Source organism: Pteropus medius, unplaced genomic scaffold (genome assembly GCF_902729225.1).
Source record: "Pteropus medius unplaced genomic scaffold, Ma_sr-lr_union100, whole genome shotgun sequence".
NCBI lineage: Eukaryota > Metazoa > Chordata > Mammalia > Chiroptera > Pteropodidae > Pteropus > Pteropus medius.
This window is the reverse complement of record NW_024345599.1, coordinates 920,184-936,175: the sequence shown is the minus strand read 5'-3', so window position 1 is coordinate 936,175 and position 15,992 is coordinate 920,184. Positions and strand designations below refer to the sequence as shown.

At 39.8% G+C, this 15,992-nt stretch overlaps 1 protein-coding gene across 4 annotated transcripts in view; it reads right to left on the bottom strand.

Moving 5' to 3' along the window:
- Positions 1-2,808: 2,808 nt before the first annotated feature.
- SYTL4 (synaptotagmin like 4) overlaps positions 2,809-15,992 on the bottom strand; it is a 67,287-nt gene continuing 54,103 nt past the window's right edge. For all 4 annotated transcript variants that reach the window (XM_039874020.1, XM_039874021.1, XM_039874022.1 and 1 more), the window contains 7 exons: positions 15,366-15,544; positions 14,967-15,069; positions 14,269-14,430; positions 10,434-10,542; positions 7,368-7,467; positions 6,400-6,608; positions 2,809-4,471 (listed from right to left, as the gene is read on the bottom strand). In XM_039874020.1, the coding sequence (XP_039729954.1) occupies positions 4,323-4,471; positions 6,400-6,608; positions 7,368-7,467; positions 10,434-10,542; positions 14,269-14,430; positions 14,967-15,069; positions 15,366-15,544 (1,011 nt within the window). In that variant the 3' untranslated portion in view covers positions 2,809-4,322. The remainder of the gene's footprint in view (positions 4,472-6,399; positions 6,609-7,367; positions 7,468-10,433; positions 10,543-14,268; positions 14,431-14,966; positions 15,070-15,365; positions 15,545-15,992) is intronic.

The following is a 15,992-nucleotide window of genomic DNA, read 5'->3' as shown; positions in this document are numbered from 1 at the left end:
GTGTAGCTGGATTTTCCTCATAGGTTAACTGTATCATTGCAGGTGGGAGAAGATTCAAAGAAATTCTCGGATTTGTTTGTCATTCCCCTTTCTAGGGTATTGGACTACAAATGTTATGTTAAGCATTGCTTCATCTAAGAGGTAGGAGAACACTGCAATGAGAGGGAGCTTGGGAAGAAAAATCAGGACAGAGTAGAATGCTTTCTCCTGCCCCAGCAACTGGTTCATGGGCAACCATCTCTTCTTACTGAGCCTTCAGTTCCAAAGAGAAAGGGAGACAATGCTGTCTCTTCCTCAGAGGAGCTCCCAGCTCGTGATCTAGGAAACCTCGGAAGCACCACTGCAAGCCTCTGTAAAACTAAATAGTGGAGAAGGAAGAAAGATTCATCTTCATGTATTAACTTCATCAGATAATCACTTTGAAGAGATGAGCACAGAGCAGGTGGCAGCTACGGCAGCACAAAGTCAAGCTGTAAGAGCCAGGCCTGAAAGGAAATTTGAGGCCAGGCTAAGTAGGGCCACATTCAAATCCATGCTCTGGCTTGAGCCACACTCAATGATGTGTCAGTGTTTGAAAGAAAAATATTCTTCCCCGTGCTGCTGGGAACTTTCTGTTCTACACTAAAAGAACCCAGTGTCATGGTTAATACCCAGCAGCCTTTTTCCTTTAACTCTACCCAGGAGGTCATCAGCGGAAAATTAGAAGGGAGACGGAAATAGGCTGGGTGGAGAGACAGAGCTAATAATGCTCATGCACTCATTATATGCCAGGTGCCATTGTAAACATTCTATTGATTGACTCTGAAATCTTCATAAGAACTTTATAAGGTAGGCACTATTATTAGTCTCATTTTTCAAGTGAGGGAACTGAAGCACAGAAAGGTTAGGCAACTCGCCTAAGATTAGACAGCTAGGAAGTGGCAGAGTTGGGATTTAAATACCAGCAGTCTGGCTCCAGAGTCACTGTTCTTAAACATTATGTATACTGCCTCTATTTCTTTCTCTACTTTTCATTTAAAGATAGCTGACAGCTCCAAGCAAGAAGAAAGGTTTCATCTTCTATATATAATCCTAGCCAAACACAAGACTCAGAGTGGGCCCAGGAGGAAAGAGGGAAATAAAAGGCTCTCAACCCAAGAAAATTCACTCTCCAAAGCACAGCGATAGAACATAAATCATAAGCCCAGAACATATAAGGGTAGTAGTGTGTCAGAGAGGAGCTGTTTCCATGCGGGGCAGGAGCAGTGGAAATATTTTTAAAATGCAAAGTCTAAAATTCAGCAGTTGCTGAGTGGAATAGGGCATGGAGGAAATGATCAAACTTGGAGCAAAAAGGTCCCTTTCTCTCTCTTTCCTCCACGGACATACAGGAGTTGTGAAAGGCAGGAGGCAAGTTATGGGTAAAAAGTAAAATACAATGAGTTCATGTGGGAAGTCTCTGGGCAGGCAGGGTCTGCGGTTCCAAAGGCAAAGATTGCACATGAGGCAAGATGAATGCCCTTCCTTGTCTTTATCACTAACATGCCAAGTGGCAAGCCAGGGCATGTGAGTAGGTCAAAGGCCCAATGATAACACGAAGAGGCCCAATGATAACACGAGGAGGCCCACTGCCTCCTAAACAGAGATTCCACCTGGGCCTGACTCACATATAAATGCTCCTCTAACTTAAAAAAAAAAAATTTAAAGCTTTTGTTTTGTTTCATTTTATTGAGTAGTCAAAGCAAATCAATCTTGCTTTCTTTAGGTAAAGTTTTACTGTAACCTCCTTTGAATTATAATTGAAAAAAATATTAACTCCTAAAGTAGGGGAAGGAGACAGCAGCATGATCAGGCCTACTGCCAGACCCAAAGGGGCTAGCCCAACCCCAACCCTGTACATGCCTCTGTTTCTGTTTTTCTCTGTGTCCCTCTTTGCACCTCCAGTCCCGAGCTAGTCAGGCTAGATAACTTCCAAAGCACTCTGATTGTCCTACTTTGTAAACTAAACTTATTTCTTTGGGATATTTTAGAAGAGAGGAGTCATCCCTTTCTTGGAATCTTTGCCCATAACAAACATATCACTCTCCCAGGAGATGGCACAGTACTGTAGAGTCAGACCTTGATTCAAATTCCAACTCTGTTGTGTAATAGTGGCTTTGACTTTCCTCATCTGTAAAAAGGGAAATTTGCCTACTTTATAAGTGCTTGGAGAAATTAAGGCAATAATATATAAAGTGCTTAGCATAAAGCCTTGTACATAGAAGGCATTAATTGTGTATTAATACCCTTTTGCACAAGAGGTCAAGAATCACTTAGGCTCTACCTAGAAACCCAGAGCCTTATTTCTGAGATGAGTTACTGTGCATCTGTGTTATTATCTCTCAAAACTAAATAATGGTAGAAGGAGCGAAGGAAAAAGGCCCTACCTCCTAGAGAAGTTGGAAGATTCAGAAAGAAACATTTATAGCTGGGAACATCTCCCCCATGCACATCGCTCTCCTTCCTCCAGCACATGGGGGTGAGGGGAGCACAAAGCTAAAGGAAAAGTTCCCTTGGTACTTGAGAGAGAGAAAGAAAGAAAAGTGGTGTCATTTTTAAGATGGCCTCTTAGTTCTTTCCCTAGATACCAAACACAAAGGTCAATGGTCAGAGCTTGGCAGAGATATGGGGCAGCAATGTGGAGCAAGAGAAATTTTTTTCGAGTCAGCAAAGGATGGTTATGGAAGGACATTTTTCACTTTGGTTCTTATCCTTCGAGCCATGTGAAAAGCAACAGTAAGTCAAGCATCGGAGACAAAAGCATCTATAGAACTAAAAAAATGCAAACACTTGACAAGTGAGAACACTTTATTGAAGAACACATACATTTCAGGGGGTAGAGAACAAAGGAGTAAGCTACAGCCCAGGATACCAAGTTATGCCTTCCATTACAACACCAATGCACACCCAATAAACCTTTTAAAAACATCTCTCCATTTAGTTCACATATATAATAGAAACCACCCTAGCTGCCTTCGATCTAATGGCCTTCTAGGAAAGTCAGCTAGCAGCTGACTGGACTGAAACGGGTTTCTTCTCTGGTAGAGACTTCTTTCACAAATGACTTTGTGTAGATATACTTGGACGAATAAAAATGTAAGTTTCGAACAGTGAGTTTCAGAAAATGAACCTTAGATCACCAGACTCTTCCTAGAAAGGTCTCACTCACCACATCCATGTTACACTAGGTCAAGTTTAGGAAACAACAGGAAAAATAAGAACTGAACCCACTTCAAGAAGGAAGCCAGAGTAACTGGGAGATTTTCTGAACACACATTCTCCTGGAGCACTAACAGTGCCCAATCTGGAAAAAATACTGGACCAGCTTAGACAGTACTTCGCTATTCTGGCTGGTATGATGGCATATAGACCATATTCTGAGTGGTAACACATGGTGGACACAACTGCTAAGAAAGATGTGGGACATGATGAGAATTAAGATGTCTTGCCTTTCATTAGAGAAATAAAGATCTCTCCAACAACTGTTCTATCAGTTTAAATACAAAAGATTTAACACAGACTGGAAGATACCTGATCATCTGTCACTCTGATCCTGCAGGATCACTGAGAAGCACTTATTGGGCATGTCCATGACTCAGTCAAAATATCGTAATTTAAAGTGCTTTTCTAAAGCAGTTCCATTATAAGTTCTAGTGAAGGTGTCTAGAACCAGAAGGGAGGGAAAATTTTTCTTAGTATTTCAAAGAAAACCATTAGTCCTAAGCAAGGTGGAAACTGCTTAAAAGCAAGAGAAGTTAAAAGCCAAGTTCTAGAAATTTATCAAGGTAGAAAATGAGTTAAAAACATACAGTAGAGAGGAAGGAGAGGACCTACTCACCTCTCTCCCATCTTCTCCTGTCTTTAGTAATCCAACCCTGCTTCCCAGAGCCTTGGCCTCAGACCTGAAGCACCTTGAAACATAGATTGGTACTAATGCCAGAGGTAGTCAGGGCTTCCTGGGGAAGTAGGAACAAGGATAATAAGACAGGAGATAAAATGCTGTCCTAAAAGATTTTATAAATTAATTAAAACTCAAAAGATATAAGAAACAATAGACTCCAATAGACTCTGAAAGTATACTAGATTATGCACAAATAAAAGCATTTTGAAGCGACCCTTATTCTCGAACCTACTTTCAAAAGGGGAACCGGTCTGCATCACTCTAGCGTAATGAGATTTATAGAAACATATTTGTACACACACATACATAACACACACATTAAATTGTAAATCTTTGCTCTTGGTTTCTTCACTTCCTCTGACTTTCCCTGGCCAAGACTGGTCCTGCAGAGAAGGGTGGATACTCAAAAACCCAGCTTCTGCTTGGCCATCGAGGAACGGAGCTGCAGAGTCCCTTCCGCCCAAGACCCTGGGTACTGTCGCATCTTCTGCCACAGGCTCACTTCTTCCCCAGTCGAGTCCATCCAGTCCACCACTTGCCCATTACTGATTCCTGAAGAGAAACACCAGAAGAGGCTGAACAGGGACCCCACTCCTCAGTCCACCAGTGAAGATTGGTTATACAGCAAGGGTAGCCACCCCACAAAAGACAGTATGCTATGAAGATGGGCTGATGGGGGTAGCAGTCTGAGAACTGTTCCTTGATAGTCCTACACAGCTATTTCTGTGCTCCTGAGACTCTATCAAGAGACTCCAGGTTGATGAAATGGGACTCCAAATGGCACATAATAGCTAGAGATCTCTTATTCTGAGGTTGGTGCGGGGCTCTGGTACCCAACACCTCATGCCAGAGCTATAGATCTTCTGTTATTGCCAACTTGACTTAATTTTTTTTTTAAATGAAGATGCTGAACACCTTTTTCTCTAGCTGTAGAGTCTAGGCCTGAAGTTAGGATTGTATGTGGCCTCCTTCCTATTCTCTTATACATTTATTCATTCCACAAACATTTATTGAGTACCTACTGTATGTCAGTACTCTTCTAGGCTCTGGAGATACAGTGGTGAACAAAACAGAAAAAGTCCTGCCTGAAGGCAGCTTACATTTGAATAGAGAAGATAGAAAATATACAAGTAGATCAGCAAGAGTATTTCAGATAGTGAGGTAAATGTCATGAAGTTAATAAACAAGGTGATTTGTAGTGCCTAGATCAGGGCACCTTTAGATGGAGTGGTCTGAGGGCCTCTCCAAGGAGACATGTGAGTCGAGATCTGAAGGATAGGAAGGAATCAGCCTTTCTAGACAGGGGAAATACTAATTGCTGAAGTTATGAAGTAGGAATAAGCTTGGTATATTTGGAGGGCATAAAGTTATTGTGGTTGGAGCATAGTGAGCAAGGAGGAGAGCAATACAGATGGATCATAAAGGAACAGAGAAGGTCTAGATCATATAGAGCCGTTGGCATGCTGAGAACTTTGGATCATTTTCTAAGTATGAAAGGAAGCCTCTGAAGGGTTTTAAGCAGGAAATTGACATTAACTGGCTTACATTGGTAAAAATCATCAACCTAGATGATTGTGTTAAATGCTTTCTATGAGTTAATAATATAGACAAGTATTATTTAAGGCCACATGAATGCACAGACTATAGAGAGAAAAGTATGCCTTGAGAAATACCAACATTTACAAAGTTTAAGTATAGAATTAGGAACCCGCAAAGAAAATTGAGAAGGTGAACAGTGAGTTAAAAGGGAATCAACAGTGGTGTGTCAATAAAAGCTAAGTATTTCAAGAAAAAAGTAAGTGATCAGCTATGTTAAACAGCACTGAAAATTCTCACAAGTTGAAAACAAAAATTTGGCACAAGCAGTTGCTCAGTGGAGTGGAGACAGAAGCCTGATCACAGTAGATTGAGGACTAAAAGAGAGGTGAAGTGGAAACAATGCTTTTTTAAGAAATTAGAGGGGCGTTGTGGGGTCAAAGGAAGGTTACTTTTTTTGTTTGTTTCTCATAAATACCAGAGCATATCTGCTTTCACCTCTAGCAGAGAGGCAGAGTGAATAAAATTGGTCAGACAGGAGAGGAGATTCTAGAAATGAGGTCATTGAGAAGGTGAGGGTGTGACCCAGAACCCTTGGAAAGAGATTGACCTCTGCCAGAGAGGAACTTTCTTTCACTCTAACAGCATGGAAGATGGAAATTATAGTGACAGATATAGATAGGTTTTCAGATTTTTTAGTAGGAAGATGATGGTATTCCTGGCAATCAGGGTCACATTTATCTGTATACATAACAGTGCATGAGCTCAGTCTTCTTCTAGGCCTACACATGATAGGCACTCAGTAAATATTGGTTGAATGTTAACTCAAAGGAAAGAAAACAATTCGTGTCATAGAAAAGCTTTGTAGGGAAGGAGGTGGGTATATTGGAAGTAAGATATACGAGAGGTCTTTAAGATAGTGAGGAAGGAGGAGAGACACTCACCAGTGCCAACACCCAGCCTGACCCCTCCCAGGAAGTCGTTGCTGGCCAGGGGCTCCCGGTCCCACACAGTCAGTTCCAGGCACATGTGTTGTAGATCTTCCACCCTCACACCATTGTAGACAAATGTATGGTTGTAGTGGGGATTCAGGGTCTTCTTCATCACAGGAGTTTTATGTTTACTGGCCTTGTTCCTCATGGGAAGGAGGTATCTAGCAGAGGGTGGGGAGTAATCAACAACCTACTCAAAGCTGGCAATATCTATCTAAATTCTCTTTTTCCCCTACTACAGGCCTAGCCCAGGAAGGTGAGTCAACACTCGGATCCTAGTACACATACTCCTGCCTTTGAGTCTGCTGAAGCAGAGTTCCTACTACCTCCACTAGATCATTCACCTGATTCAATTCCTTCAATCTGGAGAGAAAATTAATATAATGTTATTAGTGAGCTGTTGTTTATACTCCACTATAAAAAGGTTTTAAATATTTCGTTTCATTTCTACTGGGCAAGGTCTTCTTTAAGTAAAGTCAGTGGTAGTAGCTATAGGCATAGCCAAACATGATTCGCTAAAGAACTTAAGTCAGTGGGATAATCCATAATTCGGGGAAAGCTAGCATTGCTTAAATATTGTGGGGAACAAAGTCATGAGTTCCCAAATCTTGAAAGTCAGGGGACAGAGGTTTTTATCCAAGATTAATAAAGAGCATTACTCTGTAACAAAGGAAGTCAGACCTATATATCTACCACCCTCCTCTCTGGCAATCAGCACTACGATTCAGTAAAAGCTGAGCTCAGACTAGTACAAACACAGTAATGGAGCTTTTGCCATTGTCTAATTTCAAGAACAAAGTCGGTTGCTGGAGGTGGTAGGGCACACAAGGATAATAACCACAGAGAAAGGTTAAATTGGGTTTCTTTCTTAGCTCTCTTGTCCTGAAACTGGTTAGTTTGGCGCTGGTCCAGGGACTCACCCCTTGACAAAGCTGTCTGAAATCCCTCCTGATTTGGCAGCCGTCAGGTTCTTGGCTTCTTTGATCCACACTTGGAGCTCTCCCCCTTCCCCACCTTTACCTGTAAGGAATGTCAGCCATAGCACGTGAGCCCCTAACACCTCCAGATTTCTCTTGAGCTTAATCTATACAGTACTTCCTTTTCTTGCTCCTAAAGGCAGCAAGCTCTATAATAACTGGACCACACCTGACCTGGATTCTCATTACCTAGCACAGTGCCTCAGAGTAAGCAATGGGCACACAATTAATAACAACAATAGCAATACATGCTTATTGAAAACTAGCTACGTGCCAGATTCTACATTGAGCATTTAATTCTCAAAACAACCCAGGAGATATATACTATTATTGTCCTCATTTTATAAATGAGAAAATTGATGCCTGGAGAAATAAAGTTGCCTAATATTTGTTGAATAAATGTTTAAAAAGGACTCTTCCACTTGTGTTCTTGAGTTCACTCTCACTTCACAAGACTCATTGGCATCACGAATTCCAACCCCCACCTCCCATTTTTTTTAAATAAATTTAATTCTTTAAATTAGTTTCAAGTATACAGTGCATTTGTTAGACATCTATATTGATTCCTTAATTTGCTCTTCACCTTCTCTCTCTCTCTTTGGCTGCCTTACTTAGCCATCATATTAATGCTAACTGCATTCCCTGTGCCGTGCTCCCCATCCTCGTGCCCAACTATCAACTACTAATTTGTACTTATTTAATCCTTCACCCCATTCTCTCAGCTCCCCAACCCTCCTCCCCTATGTCTGTCACCAAATTGTCCACTATATTTGCGAATCTGTTTTTGATTAGTTTGTTCTTTTTGTTCCTTAGATTCCACATATAAGTGAAATCATATGGGATTTATCTTTCTCTGTCTGACTTATTTCACTCAGCATAAGAACCTCTAGGTCCATCCCTGTCGTTGCAAATGGTAGAATTTCATTTTTTAATGGCTGAGTAATATTCCGTTGTATATATGAACCATAATTTCTTTATCCAATTGTCTGTTGATGGGCATTTAGGTTGCTTCCATATCTTGCCTATTGTAAATTGTGCTGCCATGAATATTGGAGTGCATAGACCTTTACGAATTATTGTTTTGGTTTTCTTTACCAAAAATACTCAGAAGTGCAATGGCTGGGTCAAAAGGTATATCCATTTTTAATTTTTTGAGAAACCTCCAGACTGTTTTCCATAGCGGCTGTACCAATTTGCAATCCCAACAATGTATGAGGGTTCCCTTTTCTCCGCATCCTCGCCAACACTTGCTGTTTTTTGATTTATTGATGATAGCCATTCTGACAGGTGTGAGGTGATATCTCATAGTGGTTTTAATTTGCATTTCTCTGATGATTAGCGACCTTGAGCATCTTTTCATATGTCTGTTAGCCATCTGTATTTCCTCTTTAGAGAAGTATCTGTTCAGGTCTTCTGCCCATTTTTTAATTGTATTGTTTCTTTTCTTGCTGTTGAGTTGTGTAAGTTCTTCATAAATTTTGGATATTAATCCCTTATCAGATGTATCACTCGCGAATATCTTCTCCCAAACAGTTGGTTGTCTTTTTGTTTTGTTGGTTTCCTTTGCTGCACAAAAACTTTTTAGTTCAATGTAGTCCCATTTGTTTATTTTTTTCTTTTGTTTCCCTTGACCGACCCACCTCCCATTTTTAATCTCTCTTTCTCCCCGGTCCCATCCTCTCAGTCTAAATATACCCTAATCTCATTTCTCCTTTTAAAAAAATTTTATCCCCCTTTAACCATATCTCATTTTCAAGCTATTCTCTATATCTCCTTTTTTTCATCATCAATTATCCTGAAAAGAAAAAGAGTCCATACTAAACACCTCTACTTCTTTGCCTCATTCACTCAGCATAGTTTCCAGTGAAGTCTGTTTTCTGCTTCAACTAATCCTCTGAAAATGTAATCTACTGCCGATGAGCCGTGTCTTCTCAGTCCTCAGTGGGCCTGACCTTCCAGTAGTAGTCAATACTGTTGACAACCCCCGTTCTCTTCTTCAAGCTCTCTCCTGATAACCCTCTACCTCACTGACTTTTCTTCCTCTCTTCATCCCTTATAATGTTGCTTTCCCCTGTGGTTCTACCCTTGCCTCTCTTCTCTAGTCATTTTGTACAACCTCCTTGGGGATGTCATTGATTTCCTACATCCCATAGTTAGACCTTGCTGCAGGTATCTTTTTAAGAACCTTGGCTTCCCATTGCCCATGGATCAAGTTCAACTCTTTACCATTACATTTAAGGCCCTTTTCAGTCAGGCTCCAGCCTCATCAACAATTCCATTCCCACTCCCACATCTACATAGCTCCAGCTCCACCTAAGTAAGTTCATTCCCTCACACTCATATACACCCCATATTTACGATGCCTTTTAAAAACCTTTGCACATACTATCTCGTCTTCTGGAAATGCTCTTCTTACCCCATGCTCTTTCTTTTTTTGCCTTGTAAAGTCTTAAGTCCAGTTTCAACATTCCTTCCTCTTTAAAGCTCTCCCAAATGTAACCAGACAGAATTCATCACTCCTGTATCCACGTTCTTTTAGCATATGGCTGTCTTTCTTGCTAAACTAAGCTCCTTGAGGAAGGGCAAATATCATCTCTAATTCATCTACATTTCCATAGTTGCTACCACAGTGCCTGGCATATTGATTTACTCTTCCTCAGCCTTCAAATTTCTGTCCCTTATACTTCTCCACCACTTCCAACCACTCTTTCTCAGCTCCAAAGTTTCTGTTCTGTACTGCGCTCTTAGTAGCTTATCACAGCTGGACCATAACCAAGTCAAGTGTAATGGCCTAAAAAAAAAAAATGGAAAGTCAACCCTAAGGCATTCTCTTCTGGTTGAAAAATGCAGAAAAGGCTTACTTAGTAAGTAAAGGATCTTCCCTAGAAGACGATCCCAAGCTCATCTCAACCTGGTCTCTCTAACAGTGCTAGCCAATAGCCCGCACCACCTCACACAGATGCTTTGCAAAAAATAAAGGCTAAACCCATGGCCCCAAAGAAAACTCACTCTTTTTCCGGTCACTTCCAACAGGGAGTTTGGAGGCTGGGATGTATTTCAATGAAACCACCAATTCGCCTTTGTGTGATGGCAAGCCAGTTGGGGACTCAGTATTGATCTGAAAAACAGGGAAACCCAACAGGTCAAGCTGGGCTTCTCAGGAGTTGTTGAGACTTCTTGCTGAGGAGAATCTAAAATTACCCGCCAAGAATAGATTCATAGCATGAGAATCCTTCTCCTTATGAATACAATCCAGGGTACCAAGGCCGTGGCAGCCACAGGTTTCTCGGGCAGTTTCTTCAGAAGGAGGTCCAGAAGAACCAACAAAAAAGCCTTCTGCAATACCCACTATTTTGCTACTTGGGGATACAATTACTTGATTCTAAATACCCTCATAGGTCTTCCAGCAAGCTTGGCACACAAACTCACAGGGCACTGACACTATGATGAAGTATCTTGCTACCAGCATTGTAATTGCCAAATAGTGGAAACAACTTACATGTCAATCAATATAGGAAAGATTAAATGAGTGATTTTAATGCCTTCATATGGCATATGGCATGCAACCATCAAAAGAATTCAGTGAATCTGTACATGCTAACATGGAAAGATATCTAAGATGTACTGTTAGGTCACCAAAGCAAGATACAGAAAAGGCATCCCACTTATATTAAAATATATTCGCATTAGTGTATGTGAATATGCATGTATATAAATAATGGTTATTATTATCACTTAAATAATACTTATTATGTGTCAGGCACATCATATTTTAAGTATATGTACTTTAAGTACATCATTTTGTTTAATCCTCAAGAATTTGTTTAATCTCTACAGATTATGGAACAGAGGAACAGAGAGGTTAGGTAACTTGCCCAAGATCACACAGTTAGTAATTGTCAGAGGCACGATTCAAATTCAGACAGACTGGTTCCTGAGTCCACACATTTAACCACTGTACTACATTGCACAGAAAAACACAGACAAACTTAACACTTGTTTCTTCTAAGGAGGAGAGTGGAATGGGGGAAGGAAAGAGGGCTTTCATGTTTTGCTTTGTATCTACAGTGTCTTTTTTAAATAAGAATGACATGTATTACTTGTATGATCTTCAAAGATAAAGTGTTTTTTAAAAAGAGAACTTGCAAAGATTTGGGAAGATATCTAAGATGCTAGGTGGAACTCCATTACAATCATTTAAATATGTCACAATTTTTAATTGTACATTTATTTATATTACTTTTGATTAACGACTGTCTCTACCACTAGAATCTAAATTCCAGGAGGACAGGAATCATGCCTATTTTTGTTCATCCTAGTATGTCAGACACTTAGCAAAGTACCTAACACATAGTAGGTGCTCCACAAATATTTACTGAATAAATACAAGGGTGAATGAATAAATGTCTGAGATGAGCAGCAAGTGGCCTATCATCTTTGGCTGTGAGTAGCAGAATTGCTTCACTCTATGGGATCTTTTGATGGACTCTGTTCATTATACTTTAGTATTCAGAGCATAAGTTGGTGTAGACTAGAGGTGCCCTATTACCTGCCTGTATTCACTGGACTCCTCTAAACTAGGCCCTCTCCGCTCAGCATATTGATGTCAAGATGGCATAATCCTCATTGGCTTGGGAAAATGTACCACGTACAGAGAATGCACAAAGTTTAGTGTATGAGAGAGATAGAAAAGAATAGGGAGGTAATGGTGGTTACCTAGGGGAAAGGGAAGGGGGTGGGGGGGAGAACAAAGAGGGTAAAGGGGGTCAAATACAAGGTGGCAAAAGGAGACTAGACTTCGGATGGTGAAAACACAACAGAGTATACAGATGTTGTATTATAAAGTCGTACACATGAAATTTATATAATGTTATGAACTAATGTTACCTCAATAAATTCAATTTAAAAATAGAATAGGGAGGTAGATGCCAGGAAGAAGAAACTGGGAGGCAAATGGATTACAGGGCAAAAAAATAAAATAAATCAGAGACAATAAATGTAGAATGTTTTAAGTTAAAATATATATACTGAACACTGAAGTGGTCTTTGTTTTGTTTATAAAATGTCTACAAAATTTTAATTTCTAGATTGTGAACTTTGGTAGACACTTAAGAGTTGGGGTTTAGCCTTAGCTGGAAATTGGTGTATTTATTGCAGTAGCATATTTGCATTCTGGATCAAAATAATTGCAAAGACAAAATACCTCCATTTTAATGCAGCCTTTTCATTTGATGTAAGACATTTTTATTGGCATTAGTTCATGATGGTTTATAGTAACATTTCCAATACATTATATCAACTGTAGGCCCCTGAGAGAATGACTTGCATGACAAATGCTTAAGAGATCCTAAGTTTTAATAAGATGCTGCGGTTTTGTGATAATTGCTTTCCTGTTTTTATTATTATTTAAAAGGACAGATTTAATGTTTTTCCTATTTTTTGGAGGGCAGCAGCTATCAAAATATCAGATGTACATTTCCTTTTACTCAGTAATTCCACTACCAGAAATTTCTCCTATAGTTACACTCACAAAAGAAGGCCAAGATATATTAATAGCATAGATTTAACAGCAAAAAAAAAAAAGCTGCAAACAACTTAAATGCCCATCAGTGGGTGAATAGTAAATAAGTTATAATATAGGCACATGAAAGAATACGATACAGCAATTAAAATAATTGATGGTGTAAAAAATGTCCATGAAAATGATAAATTGCTAAGTTAAAGCAAGATATATATACACGATGATGTTTACATGATCCCATTTGCGTAAAAGGAAAAACAAATTCATACATATACATCTGTGCTGCTTAATAGAAAATTTCTATAAAGATATACAGGTAGTTGATAACGGTGGTTATTTCTAGGGAATGTAATCTACTTTTCTTCTTATATTCATTTATGTTATTTTAATTGTGAACCATTTACACATAAGTCCTTTTATTCTTAATTTTCCTTGTAAGATATGTATGTGTATATATATGCATATATTTATGTGTGTGTGTGTGTATATATATACATATATATGTATATATATATTTATCATTTATTATGTATATATATATACAGAAGAATCTTGTCATTGATAACAGTTCTGATAATCAAGAAACCTGTTTTAGCAACTTCATCTTAACCAGAATGTCAGTAACCTATTGAATGTCCATTATGTTCCAGGCACTGGTTGGTACTTTGCATATAATTCTGCAAAAGAAGAATATTATTATCTCCGTTTTATAGATGAAGAAACTAAAGCTCATGAAAGTTAGGTGACTTACCTAAGTTATTTCATAAATTAGATGACTTTACCCGCTATTTGCTGGGATTCAAATCCAGGTCTGCATTCAGATCCCAGACACTATTATGCACACTGCTACACTCTTTCCTGAGGTGTCATCTCCATTTCCCTGGCTTGTGTGACCAAGAGCAGAGAAATCGGAACTCCATGAATTGCTTTATTTCCCATTTCTTTAGTGAAAAGGTTAGCTTGGAAAAGGAGTACAGATTAATATACGCCCAAAGGTTAGCTTGGAGAAGAGGTTCAAGTTAGGATGTTAGGATATGCCCAAACTCTAGAAGGTTAGGAGGCAAAGCTTAGCACACATATGAAAAACTTTTCAAAGGAAAACTATGGCTTTATCCTTTACCTGGCCTACACAGAAGAGATTACTCACACTTGATACACAAGTGTTATCTGAGATTACTGTTAAACTCAGAAATGCCAGCAGGGTGCGCTAGAACTCTAAAGAAGACTACATTTAAAGACGCTACTACCAACTTGTGCCAGCAGCGGTCACTGTGGACGATTCTACCTCTCATCCAAAGTATCTGAATTGTTAAAGCAGACTACCTTTCCATGCAAAGGGAGGCAATGATCCAGTTTCTTATCAAGCTTCCAAGAATCCAACTGGACTTCTGCCTCTCCGAGGAAAGTGTTTCTGCCCAAACGACCATGATGCCATACTGAGAACTGCAACATCCTCTGGGCCAGGAGAGATTCTGGGATCTCATACTGTGAAAGAAAAAGAGAAGCCCCAGATGATTAGTTAGTGATAATTTCTCAGCAATGATTATTCCAAACTCTGAGCAACTGTATCCAAAGTACATAGTCCTAAATATCAAATTACTCTAGTCCCTATGCACTTTCAGTTTCCTCACTCAAAGCCTCCATTCACTCCGATTCACAAAAACCTACCATATCCATGAGAGGACCTGGAAATTAATTTTTCTTTGAGTGAGTGAGAGAACACTGGAACATTCCAAAAACAAAAGAAAACAAAACTGCCAGAGATGCCTCATCCCAAATGACTTTTTAAACAGATTTGTGGCCACATGAACCTCCAACTTCTCAATAATCCAAGAAAGCCAGATCATCGCCTTTGTTCCCTTCTCTGGGAGGTCAGAATATGGACAGATGCCCATAGTGTAACCCCAGACACAGACATGGCTACTGAAAACCATGTCAACCAGCCACACAGCAGAGGAATAGCTACAGCTTAGCGTGCAAAACAGAAGAAGTTCTCCTTCCATCAGGGTCTAGATACTTACTTTGAGAATCTCATCATATAGTGGATTAACGGTGTCCCGCTTGATGCTGGTTTTTCTTTTTCCTTGGCGGGACTTGTCCGGCAAAAGATAAGTCTTCACATACCTAGAAACCAAGGAGAGTACTGAGTAATTCACCATCTTTTCTCAACCCGTTCTTCACTTCTCTGCTCTCTGTATACAGATGCCATGATGAAATGAAAATGGCACATTAAGTCCTCTTAGACATGCCATTCTTGCATTTTCCCAATTCTGGCCCCTTCCACACATCTCCCCTGACCACTCTCAATCACACCTGCCTGTCCACCCAGGAAGTGATAACCTCGGATCAAGAGTGTCCAGGTAGATGCCAGGGTCTGAGCTCTCATCTCAGAGCATCAGTCTGGTTCCAGAAACACTCACGGATTAGAGCGCTTCTTGGCTTCATCAGCATAGGCCAGCTGGTGGCACGCCTTCACAAGGATGACCAGAGTCTGTGTTTGCTGCTCATATTTCAGGGAAAAGGCAATCTTGCCAGTTACAAAGATGTTCCCAAAATCGCCAGCTTCACTATAGATGCTCATCATGCTGCCGATTGTACTCTGAAGATAAAGCAAAGACAAACGTCTGCTCACATTTTTCCTCATAATAAAGCCAGTCACTCAAGAAAACAAAAGTTTCAAAAGCCCCTGCAACAAACCAGCACTGCCAAAAATCCTGTACCCAGATTATAAGAGACAGCTGGTAGCACACTCAAAGTGGTTCAAGTTAAGAAATCAGCTAATGGCTCACTTAGGATCTTAGCTTCTCCTCTTCCTCTCTTTTGATACATTTTATTGTTAATTTTTATCTATTCTGGAAGGTGAGCAAGGAGTAGAGATAAGGTGAATTTAAGTCCATTTTGGGTAAATGTTATATATGCTATAATATTGGCTAGAAGAAGACAGTTACTAATTAAAACAAGGTGCCTTAATTATCTGTGGGTTTTTTTAATCCCTTATTGCTATCAAGAACTGCAGAGAGATGTGAATGGGTCAGAATTGTGGGCGG